This window comes from Ananas comosus, linkage group 18 (assembly GCF_001540865.1).
Source record: "Ananas comosus cultivar F153 linkage group 18, ASM154086v1, whole genome shotgun sequence".
NCBI lineage: Eukaryota > Viridiplantae > Streptophyta > Magnoliopsida > Poales > Bromeliaceae > Ananas > Ananas comosus.
This window is the reverse complement of record NC_033638.1, coordinates 1,961,845-1,979,604: the sequence shown is the minus strand read 5'-3', so window position 1 is coordinate 1,979,604 and position 17,760 is coordinate 1,961,845. Positions and strand designations below refer to the sequence as shown.

Here is a 17,760-nt window from a genome sequence, read left to right as displayed (position 1 = left end):
AGGAAGAGAAGAAGAAGAAGAAGAAAGGGAAAAAGAAGGTGAAGCAAGTGGAGAGCTTCCCTCACATATCTCTTCATTTTTTCTTTCACCTTGGAGCAAACCTAGAGAGGTAAGCTTCTTGAAGCTTTAATGGTAAGATCTTTAGGGTTAAGTTCTTATACTCTAAAGATGATTTTAATGGAATCCTATCATGCTAAATAGATGAACCATGCTTGATGTCATGAGACGAAATGGAGGATTTGCTAGAGTAGCATCTAGGGCTCCAAAAAGGAGTTTTTGTAAATAGTTGAGTTTGATCTCAATTGACGCCTATATAAACCTAATTGGGGGTATAACGAACGCATTGGTGCGCTCGTTCGACATCCGACGAGTGTACGCGAAGTTATTTACGAAACAGTCTGTTTTGGTACAGATCCGCGCACGCGGGATAAGCCTCCAAAAATCATGAAAATGGATCGGGAGCATCGTGGTGTCGGGGAATAAACTCCCGAACAAGACGGATCGCGGATTGGTGGCCGTCAGTGGTCGCGCGAGAGTTCGGGCAACCGGATCAGGGCTGCGGGGGGCCGATTGTAAGTGACGACAAGCAATCGGAACGCGTTAAGAGGTGGGTTGTGTTTACCGAAACGACTGGGTCGCCTTCATGCCAAAGTGTGTGTGTTCCACTATTGATGCATGATAAGAATGCTTAAGTAAGAATGCACCATAATGATGCTAATAAATGTATATAATCCCATGATAAAGATGCTAAGTGCATGTGAAGTATGTAATGAATGCAAGAGCTAAATGCTAATGAATATCTAAGACATATGTAGATCATCAGTTAAATGCTAAGTAACATGAGCTAGATGCATGTTTTAGAAATGATGCATGATGAAATGCTAAAAGAATGTGTATTAGACATAATATAATGATGCTAAATAAGAATGCATGATAAGAATTGCCTAAGTAAGAATGCATGATGAGAATTGCTAAGTAAGAATGCATGTTGACATATTATAGAAATGCTATAGATGAAGCATGAGTTAAATGTTAAAGACATTATAAGATGTATGTTATCTGACTGATGGTATAAAATGCATGATTTCATAATGAAGAATTGTTAGAATGGATATGAAGGTTGAACTTGGTCAATGAACTCTAAGTAAAGTAAAGAACTCGACAAGCTGTCATATGTAAAGATCCTAAGTATAAATAACTAGGATGACGAGTGCATTGAACTAGTGTCATTGAACATAGGTTATTCAAGACTGGCATGTCAAGTATGATTTCTAAGTATGGACCACTAGGAAAACAAGAACATGAGTGGTATTGAACCTAGAGTCAAATAAACCTAGGTTGGTGAACGTAATGATATGGACCTAGAGTCGAATGAACCTAGGTGATAAAGAAATTGGACCCTAGTGTCAATGAACCTAGACTTATGAGAGTAATGACATTGAACCTAATGTATTAACTTAGGTGAGTAAAAGGCTTGGACCTGAGATAGGTCGATAACATAGGGTGAGACCAACCCTCGAGTAATGTGAAGTAGATTCCGGAATCCCTGCTGCTAGTGCGCGGCTGCTAGTGCAACATACAAGCTCGATAGTTCTGGCCGCGGGTGCATGTGGCATGTTCCTTCTCCCACCGGAAAACTTCAGAGGCTTTTAATGAGCAACGCGTGAGCGCTAGGGTGCATGTGGCATGTTCCTCTCCCGTACGAGGATCTCGGGCTGCGGGTGTATGCTGTTCCTCTCCACCGGGGGTCCCTGACCACTCCGGTGACGCAGCTCTGGCGACCCGTTGGCGATGTGGTTTGTGATGAAGGCTGAGGTGTATGTGAGAGTTCCTTCACCTCAAGCCGGACAGAGCGCCGGACTATCTGCAGTTGATTGGCTCAAGACCGAGTCGGATGGCAAAGTTGGCTAAATAAAGTAACCTTAGCAAAGAAAGAAATATTACTAAGGTGTGAGTACCCTTAGTAAAGCGTAAAGAATAAAGAATAAAGAATCAAGAATAAGGAAGGTTAATGCTAAACGAAAGACAGTATAAAGAATAGAACAGGTTAATGCTAAATAATAGACTTAGTCTATAAAGCTAAAATATGAGTAAAAGTAAAGAATGGTAAGAATAAGTGTATGAAGCAATTAATCCACTATATGAATTCATAATGTACATGATGCATGTTGTGAGGAAAAAGCATGTAATGTTAGTTGCATGATTTATGATTTCATATCTATCTATTGGACTAACATGTTGTTTGCCTCCTGTTGGACTGATGGTTCTGAGCTCTTCCATTGGTGGCCGTACCCACTGGGACTATGGAGTTAGTTTCTCACCCCACGTTGTTTCGGGGTGTTATAGTTCACACCGAGCGCGCGCGGCGCGAGGAAGGGCGTTAGCTCCGTAGTTAGCGCCCTACCACAGAGACCAGATAGCCAACACCCTGAGTCGGCTACTTAGGATATGGAAAATGAAAGAACAAGATGTATCAACTGTGTAATAATTTGTATAATAATTTGATTGTATTTGGAAGTAAGAATTCAAGGAATCAAATGTGATGAAATCTAAGAATGTAAAAATGTAATATGTGAGATGAATGCTTGTAATAGCAAGTAGATTTACGTTTTGATACTTCCTTATGCAATCTTTGGTTGAAATGTGTTCTTGTTTGGAACTTCGTACATTGTATTGATTGCGACGCCTTGAACGTACAGGGAGACTCTGTCCGCGTACAGGGGAAACCCTGTCCGTTCGGCGGTCTGTTGGCGTGCCCGAATCCGACCAAAGAGTCGGTTCGGGGCGTGACAGATAAGATGGTTATCAGAGATAAAAAGAACATAAAGAGAATATAGAGAAGCATAAAAAGGACATAAAGAGTTTAAAGAAAATGTTTAGCTTGACCTAGGAGACCCTAGGATAGTAAACCATAGGAGATTAAGGTCGTGAGAGACGAGGACTTGTGACTTGTGGCGAAAAGATAATGGATTGGGTTATTTGTAAACCTCTAAAAAGGAGATTAGAGGTAGATTCAAGTTGTGGTTTATTCTCAACTGAGTGTTTCATGTGGGCGTACGACAATATGAAACGCGAGTGATGAGAATAGACGCACCTTGTATAACTTTTGCCCGATTTGAGTCATAATCTTAAATGTTTTGTACTCGACTCCGAAGGTTGAGAATTAATCATTTCAATGTGTCAGGGAACATTGGGCACCGCCTTTCTAGAGAGATAGAGAGGAGGCTTTGGTGTGATACGGTGAGGGAGAGGGAGAGAGAGAGGTTCTAATCCTCTCTTTACTCATAACCCATGCACAAAATGCCAATAAGTCCCTCAACAATGCTTCTCTCGCAACAGCTCGAACTCGGCATTTTCGGGGTTCGGGGACCGGTCCTTGCGATGAGAGACCGGTCCCTGAGAGACCGGTCCTTTGACTGAGAGACCGGTCCCCGAAGGTCCAGAAATCAGTCTTCAAGGACTTAGCCAAATTATCAACTTTTTCACCGTTTTCGCTCCGTTTTCACTCGTTTTCGCTCGTTTGACATCCGATTCATTTCAAATCGAATCGAGACTCTCCAAACGTATTTTCAAGCATGTTTTCATCATCTTTTCATCCACGCTAATACCGGATTTAGTCCATGGTCCAACATAGCCTTTCGGGTCCCGTTTTCGCGCCCTATGCGCACCGAAGCACCCGAATGCTCCCGAACTTCGCTGGAATGATTCCAATGGCTTTCTAAGCTAACATACATCGTAACTTCATGAATTAGAAGTTCGGTATATTGCATCATACCCGTCCCTAGGACTGTGAACACACCCGTCCCGCCCGGTTGCGACTATACAGCTACCTCCACACAAACCAGTCCGTGGAGAGCAAGTCCAACCTGCACGAACGACACCAACGCAAAGCACAGCGCCCGTTTTCGGAGTGGCACTCGTGTGAGCTATCCAACTGAATATGCAGCGTATCTCTATCGAGCTCAATCAGGCTCTAACAAGCCAAAGTCAAGAGCTAGGGTCAAAACAAGTCTAGAAACCAAACCCACGTGCCCTCGGCACAATCAGAGACCAAAAACAGAAATCTAGGTCTACCGTCTACCCCGACGGCACCCAACAACCTGAAACAGCCTAGACTCTGCTGTAAAAATAAGCTCGGCATCCCAGCACGAGCGTAAATGCATTCTAAACTACCCCGGGTATCCACCGCGCTGATACAGCAGTGATACAATCAAACCACGGCTCCTAAAGCTAAAATCAGATAGTAGAATCATATGACAGGCCGAATGGCTGGTTTTCTCCTAAGTCAAGTTCCAAGTCTAACATGTATATTCATCTAATTAATAATCATGCTCCCAATTCAGTTTCATACGTGTTACAATCAACGAATTTGAGTTATAATATGATATACAATAACCGAAATCATACATATCGACTACAAGCACTTAGGAGCAAAACCGATGAAACACCTACCTCAAAAGCAATTCCTGGCAGCAAGGAGGTCTCGAACCACTAAGAATCCCTGCTGGATCAACCGAAGTTCCTCCAAATCCAGCAATAAGAGTTCACCAAACTCCAAACCTTAACAAGATCAAAATCCATCAATACAACTACAATTTCAGCACTTAAGCTTAATTAACCCAACTCCAATGTCAAAACTCACTAATTACATCCAAATCTGGTGAGGAGGGTCTCAAATCCAATGGAGTATATTGAGATATCAAGCTCAGGTCCAAAATCCCCCTGCCTCCAAAGATAGCATCAAAGAAAACTCAAAAATCAGATTTTCATCTCAAAGTCACCAGCTGTCCAGAAAAATAAAGAATCGACCAAGCTAAACTCAACCAAAATCTGCAATTCTGGGTTTCGTGGATTCCTCTGGAAGTCTAAAATCCAGTAAACCAAGTTTCACCGCAAGCCGACCTTCCTATGTCGCACACGAGCTAAAACACTGAAGGTCGTCGCTGGAAAACTGCAGAATCAGCACTTCTCAAGCTGAATTTGTGGATTTTCGATGCAATTTGAGTGTTTTGGAGGGGTTGGAATGCAATTGTAAGCTTCCCTGTGAGAAAGAGAGGAAAAGAGCTTACCGGGGGCGTCTCTCACCTATTTATAGGGTGATCAAATGGTCAGATAAGCCTCAGGAACATTGGATACAAAGTTACACTGCTGCAGAAAAACCAAGTTCTGGGTGCCCTAAACCAAGTTCTGGGCGCCCAGAACTTCTAGCCTGCACAAACAGCCCTCTTCGGTTCCTTTGCCCGCGGTGTGCTGCACCCTTATCCTGGTCCGGCGGACCTCACCTACCACAAACACATGTCAACGTCAGCGATATTTCCAAAGTAAACTTCTGGACCCACTTCTGGGCGCCCGGAACAGGATCTGAATTGTCTTCCAATTTTGCTCAAACCAGCACTCAAAATCTGGCCGCTCCAAACCAAGTTCTGGGCGCCCTAAACTGGCAAAACTCCAGTTTTGCTTATTTGAGTGCGTCGAGTCCATTTTTTGCACCCATTTCGCTCAGAAATGACTCCGACTCAGTCCGACACTCTCCAAATGTGTCGACCAGTCATTAACACTGAAGCCAATTCTATCCAAAGCTCTAGAACACTACACAAACGCTTAGTACTATTTAGTTTTCCGCCGTTAGATATAGCCCTTTAACTATTTTTATCAGATCATACTATTCAGTCAATCACCGATTCAATCTTAGGGGACCACTATCATCCTAACCACACATCCCTACATCTAAGTAATCCTATTTATATATATAATTATTATACTCTAATTATATCTTTGTTAGTTAATTCGCAAATTATTGAAAATTCGAATTAAACGGTCCGTTTACGAATTTGAAAAAAAAGAAAATTATTCACGAATTTTTGGGCCAGCTGAATAATTCGCGAATTATTCCCGAATTATTGAAAATCTGAAGAAAAAATTTATAATTTTTATGTTAAAATATAGATTGTTTTATATTTTATATTTTATATCAAATCTATTTTTGAAGCTAAATTTTTTAAAAAATTAAAAAATTAAAAAATAAATTTTATGCGTATTATATTCTTATCCAATTTTTATCGAATCCGAATTAACTAGCTATGAATTATGTACATTTATAACTATTTTATATTTCTAATTATGTAAAATCAAATGGCCAATGAAGATAGTAAGAGCTGATTAGGACGAAAAACCCGTCAATCTTTTTTTTTTTTTTAACGAAACAGATTAAAAATATATTTTTTAAAAAATAATGAAACAGATGAATTTGAGTAACCTATGCGACGGAAGAATTCTATACTATTACACTTGTACTATATCATCAATAATAAGTTAATCATTTTTTTTTTTTGAAATAAAAGTACAATAAAAATATTTTTTTATAACATAATAGGATATATATCTCTAAAAGGAATTATTTGATTGATTTGTTATGACACGTGACAAATATATTTATTGCATTTTAAGAATTTTTCTATGCGACGAGTGCCACGTCATCTGCAGTCCCATACTTTTCTGAAAGCGACAGCACAATTAACGACTCCCCCGCGCGCCACGTCATCACGAGGGGGAGCCCCATCTCGAGACACCTCACCTTCTATTTTTGGCCTTCTCGGAGAAGAGAAGGGTTATAATCTTCTTCGCTGTTCCCAATGCTCTAGTTCTCATTTTTTTAAATAAATAATAATTAATAATAATAATAATAAAATAATGGATAAACTGCTTTTGTGGTCCCCCAAATTATTTGCGGGCGACATTTTGTCCTAAAATTTAATTTATTTCTAATTTTTTGATTCAAATTTTTTGAATTATCATAAGTAGATACTAATATTGTTAGAATAATAATTCAAACTTAATTAAAATATAATTTAGAGATAAGTTTAAGCCTTTTATTTGATTATGATTAGCATTTGTAATTATTCAAAATAAAAATTGAATTTATCATTTGTTATAACTTGATAGCTATATGTAGTTAGGTATGAGTTAATTAGAGAAATAAGCCAAAATAGATATAGAAGGCCGAGGGTTGTCGCCTAGTGTGTAATTAAATTTTTTTTATTAACAAATTATTAGCTTAGTTTTCTTTTTCCTCCTCTAATATCTCTTTTTCATATTATTTTGTTTTATTTTAGATCCTAGTTTCAATAATTGATATCAGAGAAAATCACGCTTCCAACAAACGGTATCAGCATAAATACCGATTCCAACAGATATGTCACTAATATAAAAGTAATATATAGTAGTATTGTGATTGCTATGATAAATAAGATATATTATATAATTTTTACATAAGTAATATGTCAATATTTAATTAAATTAAATTGTGAGACTTGCCGCGCATTTTATGTTTTGAGGACCAAAAGTATTTTTTACCCACAAACAATTTCTTATGTACTCCTACAAAATTTTAAAATTTTAAAATTAACCAAAGTTGTCCTGAAATGTTTTAGTTATAAAATTTATCTCTTCAAAATTTTAAAATATATTATTTTTTTTTTCCATACATGTTGACTTCCCTTAATTAACTGACTACGTTTTCCTTGTGAGAACCATTATATCTTTGTAAGAAAAAATTTTTTAAAACTTTTTTAGGATCTATAAATTCATAATTTATGCAGAATAATACCACAATTTAAATAAAGATATAACAATGATAATTAATTTTATTAGATTATTTTAAATGTAAAATTATTATTTCATAGAAGAATTGCTAACAATACAACTTTTGAGAAATAATTAGAAGCATGAACAATTCCAAGTAAAATGAATAAATTTGCAATTTCTTGAGTTCAAATGAATTAATTTTTTTGTCATAAATTCTTTTATTTTAAATAAATAGAACTTGATTGAATTTCATTATCAATTTATTTTTCCTATTCCACCTTATTTTTATTACTTGCAATGAAACTAAAAGGGGTAATTCTCATGAACAGTTGGTTTTTTTTTTTTAATACATGTGTGAAACTATAAAAATCTATGTCAAATCCAATCTACAATAATCAAATTTGTTTATATATATATATATATATATATATTAAAACCGTTACATATTTTGGCAAATTAATTCAAATCACATCCAATAATATTTTCATGTACAAAGTTTGATCAATTAAACTTTAATAATAAAAATAAAAAATATAACGCCGAGGGAGCCATTTCGGACCGGTCAAAACTTGAGGGTGTCGTCGTACATTTTCGCCAAATATTCCGCAGAATGTGCACGAAACGCCCTAGACCTGGTGTATCACGTCATCCCTAGACCGGCACTCTAAATGGAGCTGAGTATTGAAACTCGACCGTACCGGTCTATAGACCCGGTCTACGAGATGATTTGGCAATTATTACCGTTTCCGTGCGCTCGCTCTCCCCTCTTTATATATACGACCGCGTCTCCTTCCACCTCCGCTCTCACACTCGCACACATCACACGGCAACGGTTTCTCATTTCCACAAAAAATATATAAATATTATTATTATAGTAAAAAATAAAATAAAATTGGAAAAAGAAATAATTGGAAAAGAGGCAAAAGGGGTGTGGGGATCAAATGCTATGCTGAGTATATGCAGGAGCGTCCATACCTTGCTCCTAGGGTTTCACCCCGCCGATCGCCGGAGCTCCTTCGCGCGGCGGCTCACCCTCCGCCGCCGCCTCCGCCTTCGCCTTCGCCGCGCCGGCACGGTGCCGCAGCCTCCCGCCCCGAAGACGCGGAGCGGCCTCGCCTTCCTTCGCCTCCGCCGCCCCGCCGCCGCCGCGCGCGGCGGATCCCTCCGCCGTCCCCCTCCTCCTCCGCCGCGCGCGGCGAGGCCCGTGTGGAGCCCTCGGCGGCGGCGGAGGAGAGGGTGACGCGGGGCGAGGGGACTGCTCGAGAGCTGGATCGGGGGATCTGCGGCTGTGCACGGAGAGCCTCGGATCGGAGAGCTGCGACGGGGGGAGGTAATGGCAGAGGCGGAGGCGGCGCGGCGGGGGAGGAGGAGGAGGAGGAGGGGTCGGAGACGAGGGGGAGGAGAGGGGGGAGGGGATCGGTTAGGGTTAGGGTTTCCGCCGCCGATACGTGGTGGCGGGGGAGGAGGAGGTTCCTGCGGGCGACGAGGGGGGAGGGAGGGTCGTGATCACGGAGGTCGGATCGAACGGCCCCCCGACATCCTCCGCGCCTCCCGCCGCCGACGGACGCTCATATTGACCTCGTCGCCGACGACGACGCGGATCCCGAGCGGATGACGACGCCGCCACGGATCCCGAGGCGGAGGCGGAGGCTGAGGAGGGGAGGTGGGGTGGGGGCGGCGGCGACGAGAGCCAAGAAGAGGCGCGCGGGCGCGACGGGATCCGAGCCTGGTGGGGGGGGCCCGCCTGCCTCACCACGGCGTGACGCGGGGACGGCGGCTTACGGTGGGCGCCGGGCGTGAGTTTGCACTTTTCATTCATATCCCCAAATGCAAAATTAAAAAATTAAAAAATCAGATGGAGAAAAAAAAAAAAATAATAAAAAAAAAATTATATATATATATATATATATATATATTAGAATTTAGATAGTTATATTTTATTATTATTATTATAGTTATGAAATTTCTATTCATCTTATATTTTCAATCCACCCTCGTAATAGATTGAAGTAAATATGAGATTGCATATGATGCACGGATATTACATACGGGCGTGTCGAACAAATATGAATAATAAAAATAAAGATATTTTCAAAATTTTGTAATTCGAAACTTTTATTCGGAACAATATAAGAAGAGTTGGTCCAAAGTTCAAGGACTTTGTGTGCAATTTGCGACAAATGCGTATACACTTTAATGGCACGAAATTTAAAGCTGGGCGACGGTTGACATTCGCCGCTGATCGTATAAATTTTATGTAATGTTTGTAGCTGCAGCATTTTCAACTAGTGAAAATGCGAATATGCGTAAGAATAAGTGAAATTGGTGAATTTGGAGTCCATATATAGAATTTAGAAAATTTTGTGTGAGAATTTTGGGAGGAGCGAGTTTTTCTTTTTTTTTTTTTTATTTTTCCGGGAATAATTTTGTATTCAAATTAGAATAAAAATAGTATCTTTATAGCAAGAATCAGAGTTTATTGAATGTTACAAGTTAATGCTTGGTATAATTTCTATAAGCAGAGTGATTTTTTTTTCTCTATTTTTGTTTTTTTTCTTTCTTTTTTTTTTTTTTGTTTTTTTTGGGGTATGATTAATTGCGTAGTAATAACGAAAAAATGGGTCCTCTTTATTATTATGCATATTTGTAGCCTCGTAAATTTAAATTTTCTCTTCAATTGACCGTTGAAAATTGATTGTTATCTCTTTCAAATGGCTATTAATTAAAACTATACAAATTTATCCAAGTTTCCTCTTTCTCTTCATTAATTTAAAAAATTGCATCAATTATCCCCTACATTTCCTCATTATCTAAAATAAAATACATCTAACTACTTCAGCTATAAAACTTTGTAAAAATAAATTTACAGATAAAGTTATATATAAGTAATGCAACAGAAGCATAAAAACTAAATTCACAAACTTTCAATTTCGATAGTAAAATAAGAGATCTTCTTTATTTTATTTTATTTTTTTTTTTTTGAGTTGCAAATTAGATATTAGATCTAGAACAATAGACTATGCCAATTTCTTTCAGTGAAGTTTTACTGTCAATTTTATCGATTTTTTTTAAATTTTTAAATCTATTTGAGATGATGACAAACTATATATAGAATGGTAATTACTATAATTTTCAATGCCATGAGTAATTCAGGCCAAAACTAAAGTATAAAAAAGCCTTTCATAATTTAGCCAAAAACATAGAACTATGAGCTACTTATGTGTGAACTCCCATGCAATATGTGTTGCCCCAGTTTAAAGGGTTTGGGTGTTAGGGTTTAGCATCATGTAAGGGTATAATAATGGTCATTATAAAATGATAGTTGTTGAATGTTCTTTTGTTAGTATGTAAATGATTGGATAGGGGCCCATTGTACGTACATTCGGCTAGTATCTACTGAAGAGCATTGCAACTAAAAATAATTTTATTCTGTTGCGTGCGTTTGGAAGCTACGTGTGCAAGTATTGTGTTTTCGCACAAAACATAATAAGATTCCTTACGGTGTAATTTTTTTATTTCAATATTTTTTTTATTTAAATGATGAGCTTGTGGGTGAGGTTGTCGTTAAGGGCTTGGGCTTGTTCGATTCATCTACTTTAGACTTTGAAATTAGAATGAGTTTCACCGATTGTGATAATAGTTGCTTGTTTTATAGAAAACGGATTCAGATTTACGTTCCACTCTAGAATGAAAATAGGTTAATTCATTTATGATCTAATCTGTTGGATTGTTGGTGCTAGCCATTAATCCTAAAAGATCGAGCTGTTCAAAAGATACAACTAATTCACTTAAAGCGCATAGAGACAGCACCATGGATTTCGATTTGTGACTCAGACCAACCTACCTCACACCATTTTAATTATGACTCGATTTGATCCGGCCTCATGCTATTTTGAACGTGACTCGGCCCAATATGCTGACTTCTTTAAGCCAAGATAATCCGACTTTGAATTCTGAATTTGTCTATTCAAAAATAAACTACTTAAAATCCTTTCTCACAAACACCCCCTCCTCCTATCCTTTCATCTTACTCCTCTCTCTTATCTGAAATCCTCTCTTAAAATTCAAAGCATCTGTTCGAATTTCCATTTTAATAATGAATCAAACACTTTTAGATGATTCCCCGTTCTATATTTTCATTTCAATGCAATTGAATTTTATTTTTTATTCTCATTCTAATTATATGTCAATCCGATCACATTATTTTAATTAAAAAAAAAAAGGGGGTTTGAACTATTTGGTTAACTGAGGAAATGGAAAGCAACAATTGATTTTTTTTTTTTTTTTTTTTGACTTTACAATACTTTTTCCTTAGAATGATGTGGATGTGAGCGAAGGAGAAATAATGTGAAATTTATTAAAATATACTTGTAATTTATCCTTAATTTTGGGTGGATTTTTATATTATTTGAGCAAGCTATCAATAAGAAAATTACATAACTTGTGGGCCCTATGATAGTTACAATGTGCATGATCCTCCACATTAGTTCTATAATTAAATATATCTAGCTAAGAAGCCACTTGGTTGAATATAATTATAAATACAATGTAGTTAAAAAAATATATGTAGTTGAATATAATTATAAATACAATATAGTAAAAAAATATAAGTAGTTAAAAATATAACAGCAATAACAATATGCATTTTGTTTTGATTAGATATAATAAAAAGCATTTCAAATATAAATAATTTGGTTGGTTACATGTAACTAAAACATTTATTTACTGCTTTTATATTTTATATGTACAGTAGTAACAATATCCCAATTTTCTATACAAATATATATATTAGGGTTAATTGCATACAGTTTTCTGTAAATAAAGCGATTGCAAATATATCTCTACAAAGTTTAACTTTTTTATACTGTTCCTACAAAGTCCAGTGATATTCATATTTGTCACTCTGGTTGAGACCCAATTGCTATAATTGTGCAGAAATATCCTCCCAAACATTTTCAATGATCATTTTCTTTCTCTTTAAAATTCAACCCAATCCTTCATTATTGCAACCTCTTCTCTTACTCCTTTTTTCTTAAACCCTTTCTTTTGAGCAAAATAAGAAAAAGAATTATAGAGGAGATTGAATGGAGAAGCAACACACGTTCGATATGGACAACTTAACTCGCGTTGTGGATGAATGGGGACAAAAAAATTTTAGTTACGGGTTTGAAACTAGCAGGAAGGAGATAGAGGAAGAGGGAGAAGAAGAAAAGTCTCATTGTTAGAATTTGATTGAGTAAAAATGTCAATTTACCTCATTGACTAATCATGGTTAAGTATTAGTAGGGACATATTCGAAAATATTAAGATTGCCGGGATAACATAAAAAAGTTAAACTTTGCAGGAATATATTTGCAATTCGTTATATTTATAGGAAAGTGTATGCAATTAACCCTATATATTATATATCAAGGTGATATGGGAGTCAAATTTACATTCCATCAAAGATTACTCCTTTTGATTACTATAATAGAAACTGCAGCCCAATTTGGCGCAGTTGCAACTATTGCAAATGAGTCTTCTTGTGTACGTTCAACTGGGTTAGCAACGAGCCGAACATACGTAAGAGTTGGAATAAGCTCGTGTTCAACTCGAGCAGAGCACGAGCTAACTCTTTAAAATATCAAGCTCAAAAATTCAATTCGTGTTTGGCTTATTTATTAACGAGCCAAATGTTGGCCTAGTGGCCCTCTCATCTATAAGTTTTGATGATTAAAAATAATATGAAATTTGGACTAAATCTTTACACTTAGATTTTGTTTAGAAATCTCTCAAATTTGGAAAAAACTCCAGGAGGGCAAATTTTAAGGAATTGAGTTTCATGATTTGAAGCCATCTATAGTCAAAGAGACTACATTTGATCCTTTTAGAGTTTAAATGTAGCTTTATTCATTTTTTAATTAGAGTTGATAATTTCTGAATTAAATTAAATATTTTTTAACCATCTAAAAGCTCACATCTATCTATTCCTGATTATTATTTCTCTTAATTTTGCCATGTGGCAGCCTATCCTTCACCCTCACTTGCCCCTCTTTTGAACCAAACAGCTTATCTAATCCTAACCGCGTTTTTTTCCTGAACCGGACCACTTCTCTCCTCTCTCTCACTTGTCCCTTTTTGAACCGTCCCCGAACCGAACTGCTGCTCTCTCCTCTCCGTATTGTTTGTACAATTCTCTGAACCGAACCATGCTTCTGAACCGGACTGTCATTTTTCCTGTGAATCTCTCTCATCTCTGTGTTTTTGTACGGATCGTAAACCTCTCCTCTCTCGGCAGCATGTTCTCTTTCTCTCCTCTCCACCGCGCGTTCCCTCTTCCCTCAACGTTTCGATACGGCATTACCTCTCCCCTTTCCGCCGCATCATCCCTCTCCTCTTTCCGTTTCATAGGTTGGATCCGAATCTCATCAAACTTGCCGTTTGATTTGTTGTTGGTCACCAAAGCTATGGCGCCTCCTTCGCTTCTCACCCCAACGCAATAAATGTCATCATCTTATCTCGCCGTAGCCGCTAGAGACGTTGGCTGGCTTTTGGCGATGGTATTGACATTGGATCTCCTTTTTTTTTTTAGCTTTCATTTTTACTATCCAAACCTTCTTTAAATGAACATAATGCTCCAAAATTTTTGGTTTCCCATGGCTGATTGGTTCAATCTTTGAAAATTCTAATTGGGTTTGGTTCTCCTTTTCTTTTTATTCATGTGTTCTTCATATTTTGGTCAGATCCGATATTAGAAATATTTTGTTTCTAAAAAATTTTCTACTAGAAATAAAAGATGCTATTTTATTGATTCAAATTGTAAGTTGAGGATCTCAATTTGTACATAGGAAAGTTGCAGATCTAAAATAATTATGAGAGAAAGTGGTTGTATTTTTTTCAAGGAAGAACTAAGGACATGTTTAGTTCACCTATTTTAGACAATGGAATCAGAACGGAATTCATTGATTCCATTGTAGCCATGTGGTGTGTCCACATTGGCGGGTTTTAATTTAACCTGATCCACTTAAGATGTGGATTGGAATTTATCCTAATAAATTTAGGATAAGAATAATCATATGTTTCTTATTAGTTAAGAAACGTATCTACTAGTGGATATCTATTATATGTTAATAAATATCCTGATCCTTATCCTAATATATATGAGATTCAGGATATTTAGGGGTTTCGTTATTCTATATATACTCCCCCTTTTCCCTCTGGAAAAAGAGACGATCGCATACGATCAAATTCGTAAGAACCCACGAAATATCTTCCTTAATCTCTCTCTTCTTCCTCTCTGGGATTTCCACCTACGTTCCCGGGATTTTGGAGTGTGGACATAGAAGAGGACTCTGGTAACCCTCTTCGATTGGCATCCGTCGCATCAGATCTGCATCCGATCCGTGGCGTAAGGCGTACGCGTGGGAGAAGGCTAGAAACATGGGAGATCCAGAAGCATCGAGACAAGGACGATCCAAGAAGGCTTGTAAAACAAGCAATCCGATTCGATTCAGGCTCCCGGATACGTTGACTATCCGGTTTGTAAGTTTCCGTTGCCCTATTATTTCCAACAGTTGGTATCAGAGAATGTGTGCTTGTTTTCGCCTTATGATCATGTCTGTGATGCATATTTGTTTTGGATCGCATGTTTATCGATCAATTTTTTATGTACATTGGTTCTACAATTTTTTCAGTTTCTAAGTGAAATCGGTTAAAAAAAAATATATATGGAAAAGAAAAATTAAATTAGTTTTAATTTTTTCTTTAAATTAATCAGGACATGTGATTTTTTTTTAATGCATGTTATATAATAAAATCGCTGTTTGCGACCGTTTGGGGCTCAACGCGGCCCGCTGCGGACGGTGGCGCACACCGCGCGGGCTCGGCCCGCTGCAGACTCGGGCGCGCACCCTTGCGCACTGCGCAGGCTCGGCCTGCTGCGGGAGCGGGCTAGGGCGCGCACCCCCGCGCACCGCGCAGGCTCGGCCTGCTGCGTGTGCGGGCCCAGCCCGCTGTGGGCGCGGGTCGCACCCGGGTGCACCGCGCTGTGGGGGCGGTCTGATCCCTCGCCCAGACCGCGCAAGCCTGGCCCGCTGCAGGCACAGGGGCGCACCCGCGTGCACCCGCGCGGCCCGGCCCGCTACGGGAGCGGGGCGCACCTGCCCGCACCGCGCGGCCCGGCCTGCTGCGGGAGCGGGGCGCACCCGCCTGCACCCGCGTGGCCTGGCCCGCTGCGGAGCGGGGTGCACTCGCCCGTACTGCGCGGCTCGGCCCGCTGCGGGAGCGGGGCTCACCCGCCCGCACAGCGCGGGCCCTGGCTCATTGCGAGTCGGTACCCGCCAGCAGTGTGGGGGGCCTGCGGGCCCGGCCCGAGCCCGCCGCGTGCTGCGGGCGNGTTCTGCCGGCGATTTTGCAGGCCCGGCCTGGCCTGCTGCGCGCAGAATAGCGACCCTGCGTGCCCGGCCCGGCTCGCAGTGCAGAGATTTTTTTTTTTAATAAAATAAAATTTCCTATGTGGATATTTATATTTCCTGCATGATAATTTTTTTTTTTGAATACATATTTTTTTTTTCTATGCTTGTATGCCATTTTTATAACATGCATGTGTTGTTTGTTTAATCTATCCTATGTGGATGTTTTTTTTATGCTTATGTAGCATATTATACTTGTATAAAATCTTTTGGCATATAAGTACTTGTGTTGTTTCGGTGTTTTTTCAAATTTAATTTTGGAAAAACGAGTTCGACGTGTGCAGCATTCCTGTAGAATATTATTTTTCTGATGTACATCTTGTAGTGATGTAGTAGGTTTTAATTATGCAAAAGTGATGTAATAATTATGGCCATGTAAAGGAATGTGTTTTGCGCAGCAGCGTAAACGTTTTTCAAATTAAATTTTGACATAAGTACTTAATTTTTGTCTGTGTGATGATATTATGAGATAAGTTTTCCTTATATAAATATTTTTCAAGAAAAGGATATGTTCTTCAAAATGGATGAGTTTCAATATTTTGGATAAGTTTCAAAATTAATAGAAAATTAATAAGATTGCAATATTTTGAACCGACACTGGGTGATGATTACGAGCATAGCGAAGTTTTCGATCCCATTGTGTCGAGGATAATGTTTCAATCTTGTTAATTTTTTTAGGAATATGTGCCTAATGTCCAAACCTATTTTTTGAATGTAGTGAAATGACTTCTAAAAACATCATAGCTGATCTCACCAGGGGTGATAAGTTAAATGGAAAGAATTATGATATTTAGCATAGGAAAATGCAATACCTGCTTAATGAACAAGGGGTTCTTGAAACCCTTTCTGTCAAAAGAGTTATGTCTGCCGAAGGCACAGCTTCTGAGCATGAAAAAGATCTATAACAAATGGATCAAGGAGGATCGAACTGCTCGGTACACTATGTTGTGTGCCATGCAAGACGACCTCATTGGACAGTTTGAGATCTTTAAAACTTTCAAGGACATGTGGGACAATTTGAAAATTACTTTTGGTCAAACTTCATCTACGAGGCTACGTGCCTTAAATCTCAAGTTTCTACAGTACATTAAAGACCCGAAGCATTCAATGGCTGAGCACCTTCGTGTGATGAGCGCCATGATTCGGGACCTTAAGGCTGCCAGAAACGAGCTCACTGATGAGCAACAAGTTCTAGCAGTGATTCGTTCACTCCCTGATACTGAATGGTCCCAGATGAAGCTCCTGATGACGCATAGCGAGAACATTAAAACGTTTAATGACATCTCGCGCCATCTCGAGCTCGAGACAGAGCGCTTAGAAGTGAACCGTTCTGTCGCTCTTGTTGCACGCTCCGAGAAGCGTAGTGGGATTGCACCCAAGCGCAAAAAGCATCACAACAATGGAGTGCAGAAAAAATAGAATCAAGCTCCTTAGGGTGGAGTTGGAAAGTGTCGCAGAGGCAAGCGCGTTGGCAATAAGGATGCTACAAAGCTAAAATGCTACAATTGCAAAAAGAAGGGTCATTTCGCTCGGAATTGTCCTGAGCTGAAAAAGGTAACCCTATAACTCAACTCACACTGTTTTGTTTGCTCTCATGCTTTAGTAGCTCATTCTCTTCCTGATTGGATTGTGGATACAGGAGCAAACAAACACGTAGTTCGTGACCGAGTGGGGTTCGTAGATTATCATCGAGTACCGTCTGGCACACAGTTTGTCACCCTTGGGA

General features: G+C 39.0%; 1 protein-coding gene across 1 annotated transcript; it reads right to left on the bottom strand.

Annotated features, from left to right (window-relative positions):
• On the bottom strand, positions 9,011–9,403 carry LOC109724206. Its single transcript, XM_020252947.1, has one exon. It carries the CDS (start codon positions 9,401–9,403, stop codon positions 9,011–9,013), a length of 393 nt encoding a protein of 130 aa, XP_020108536.1.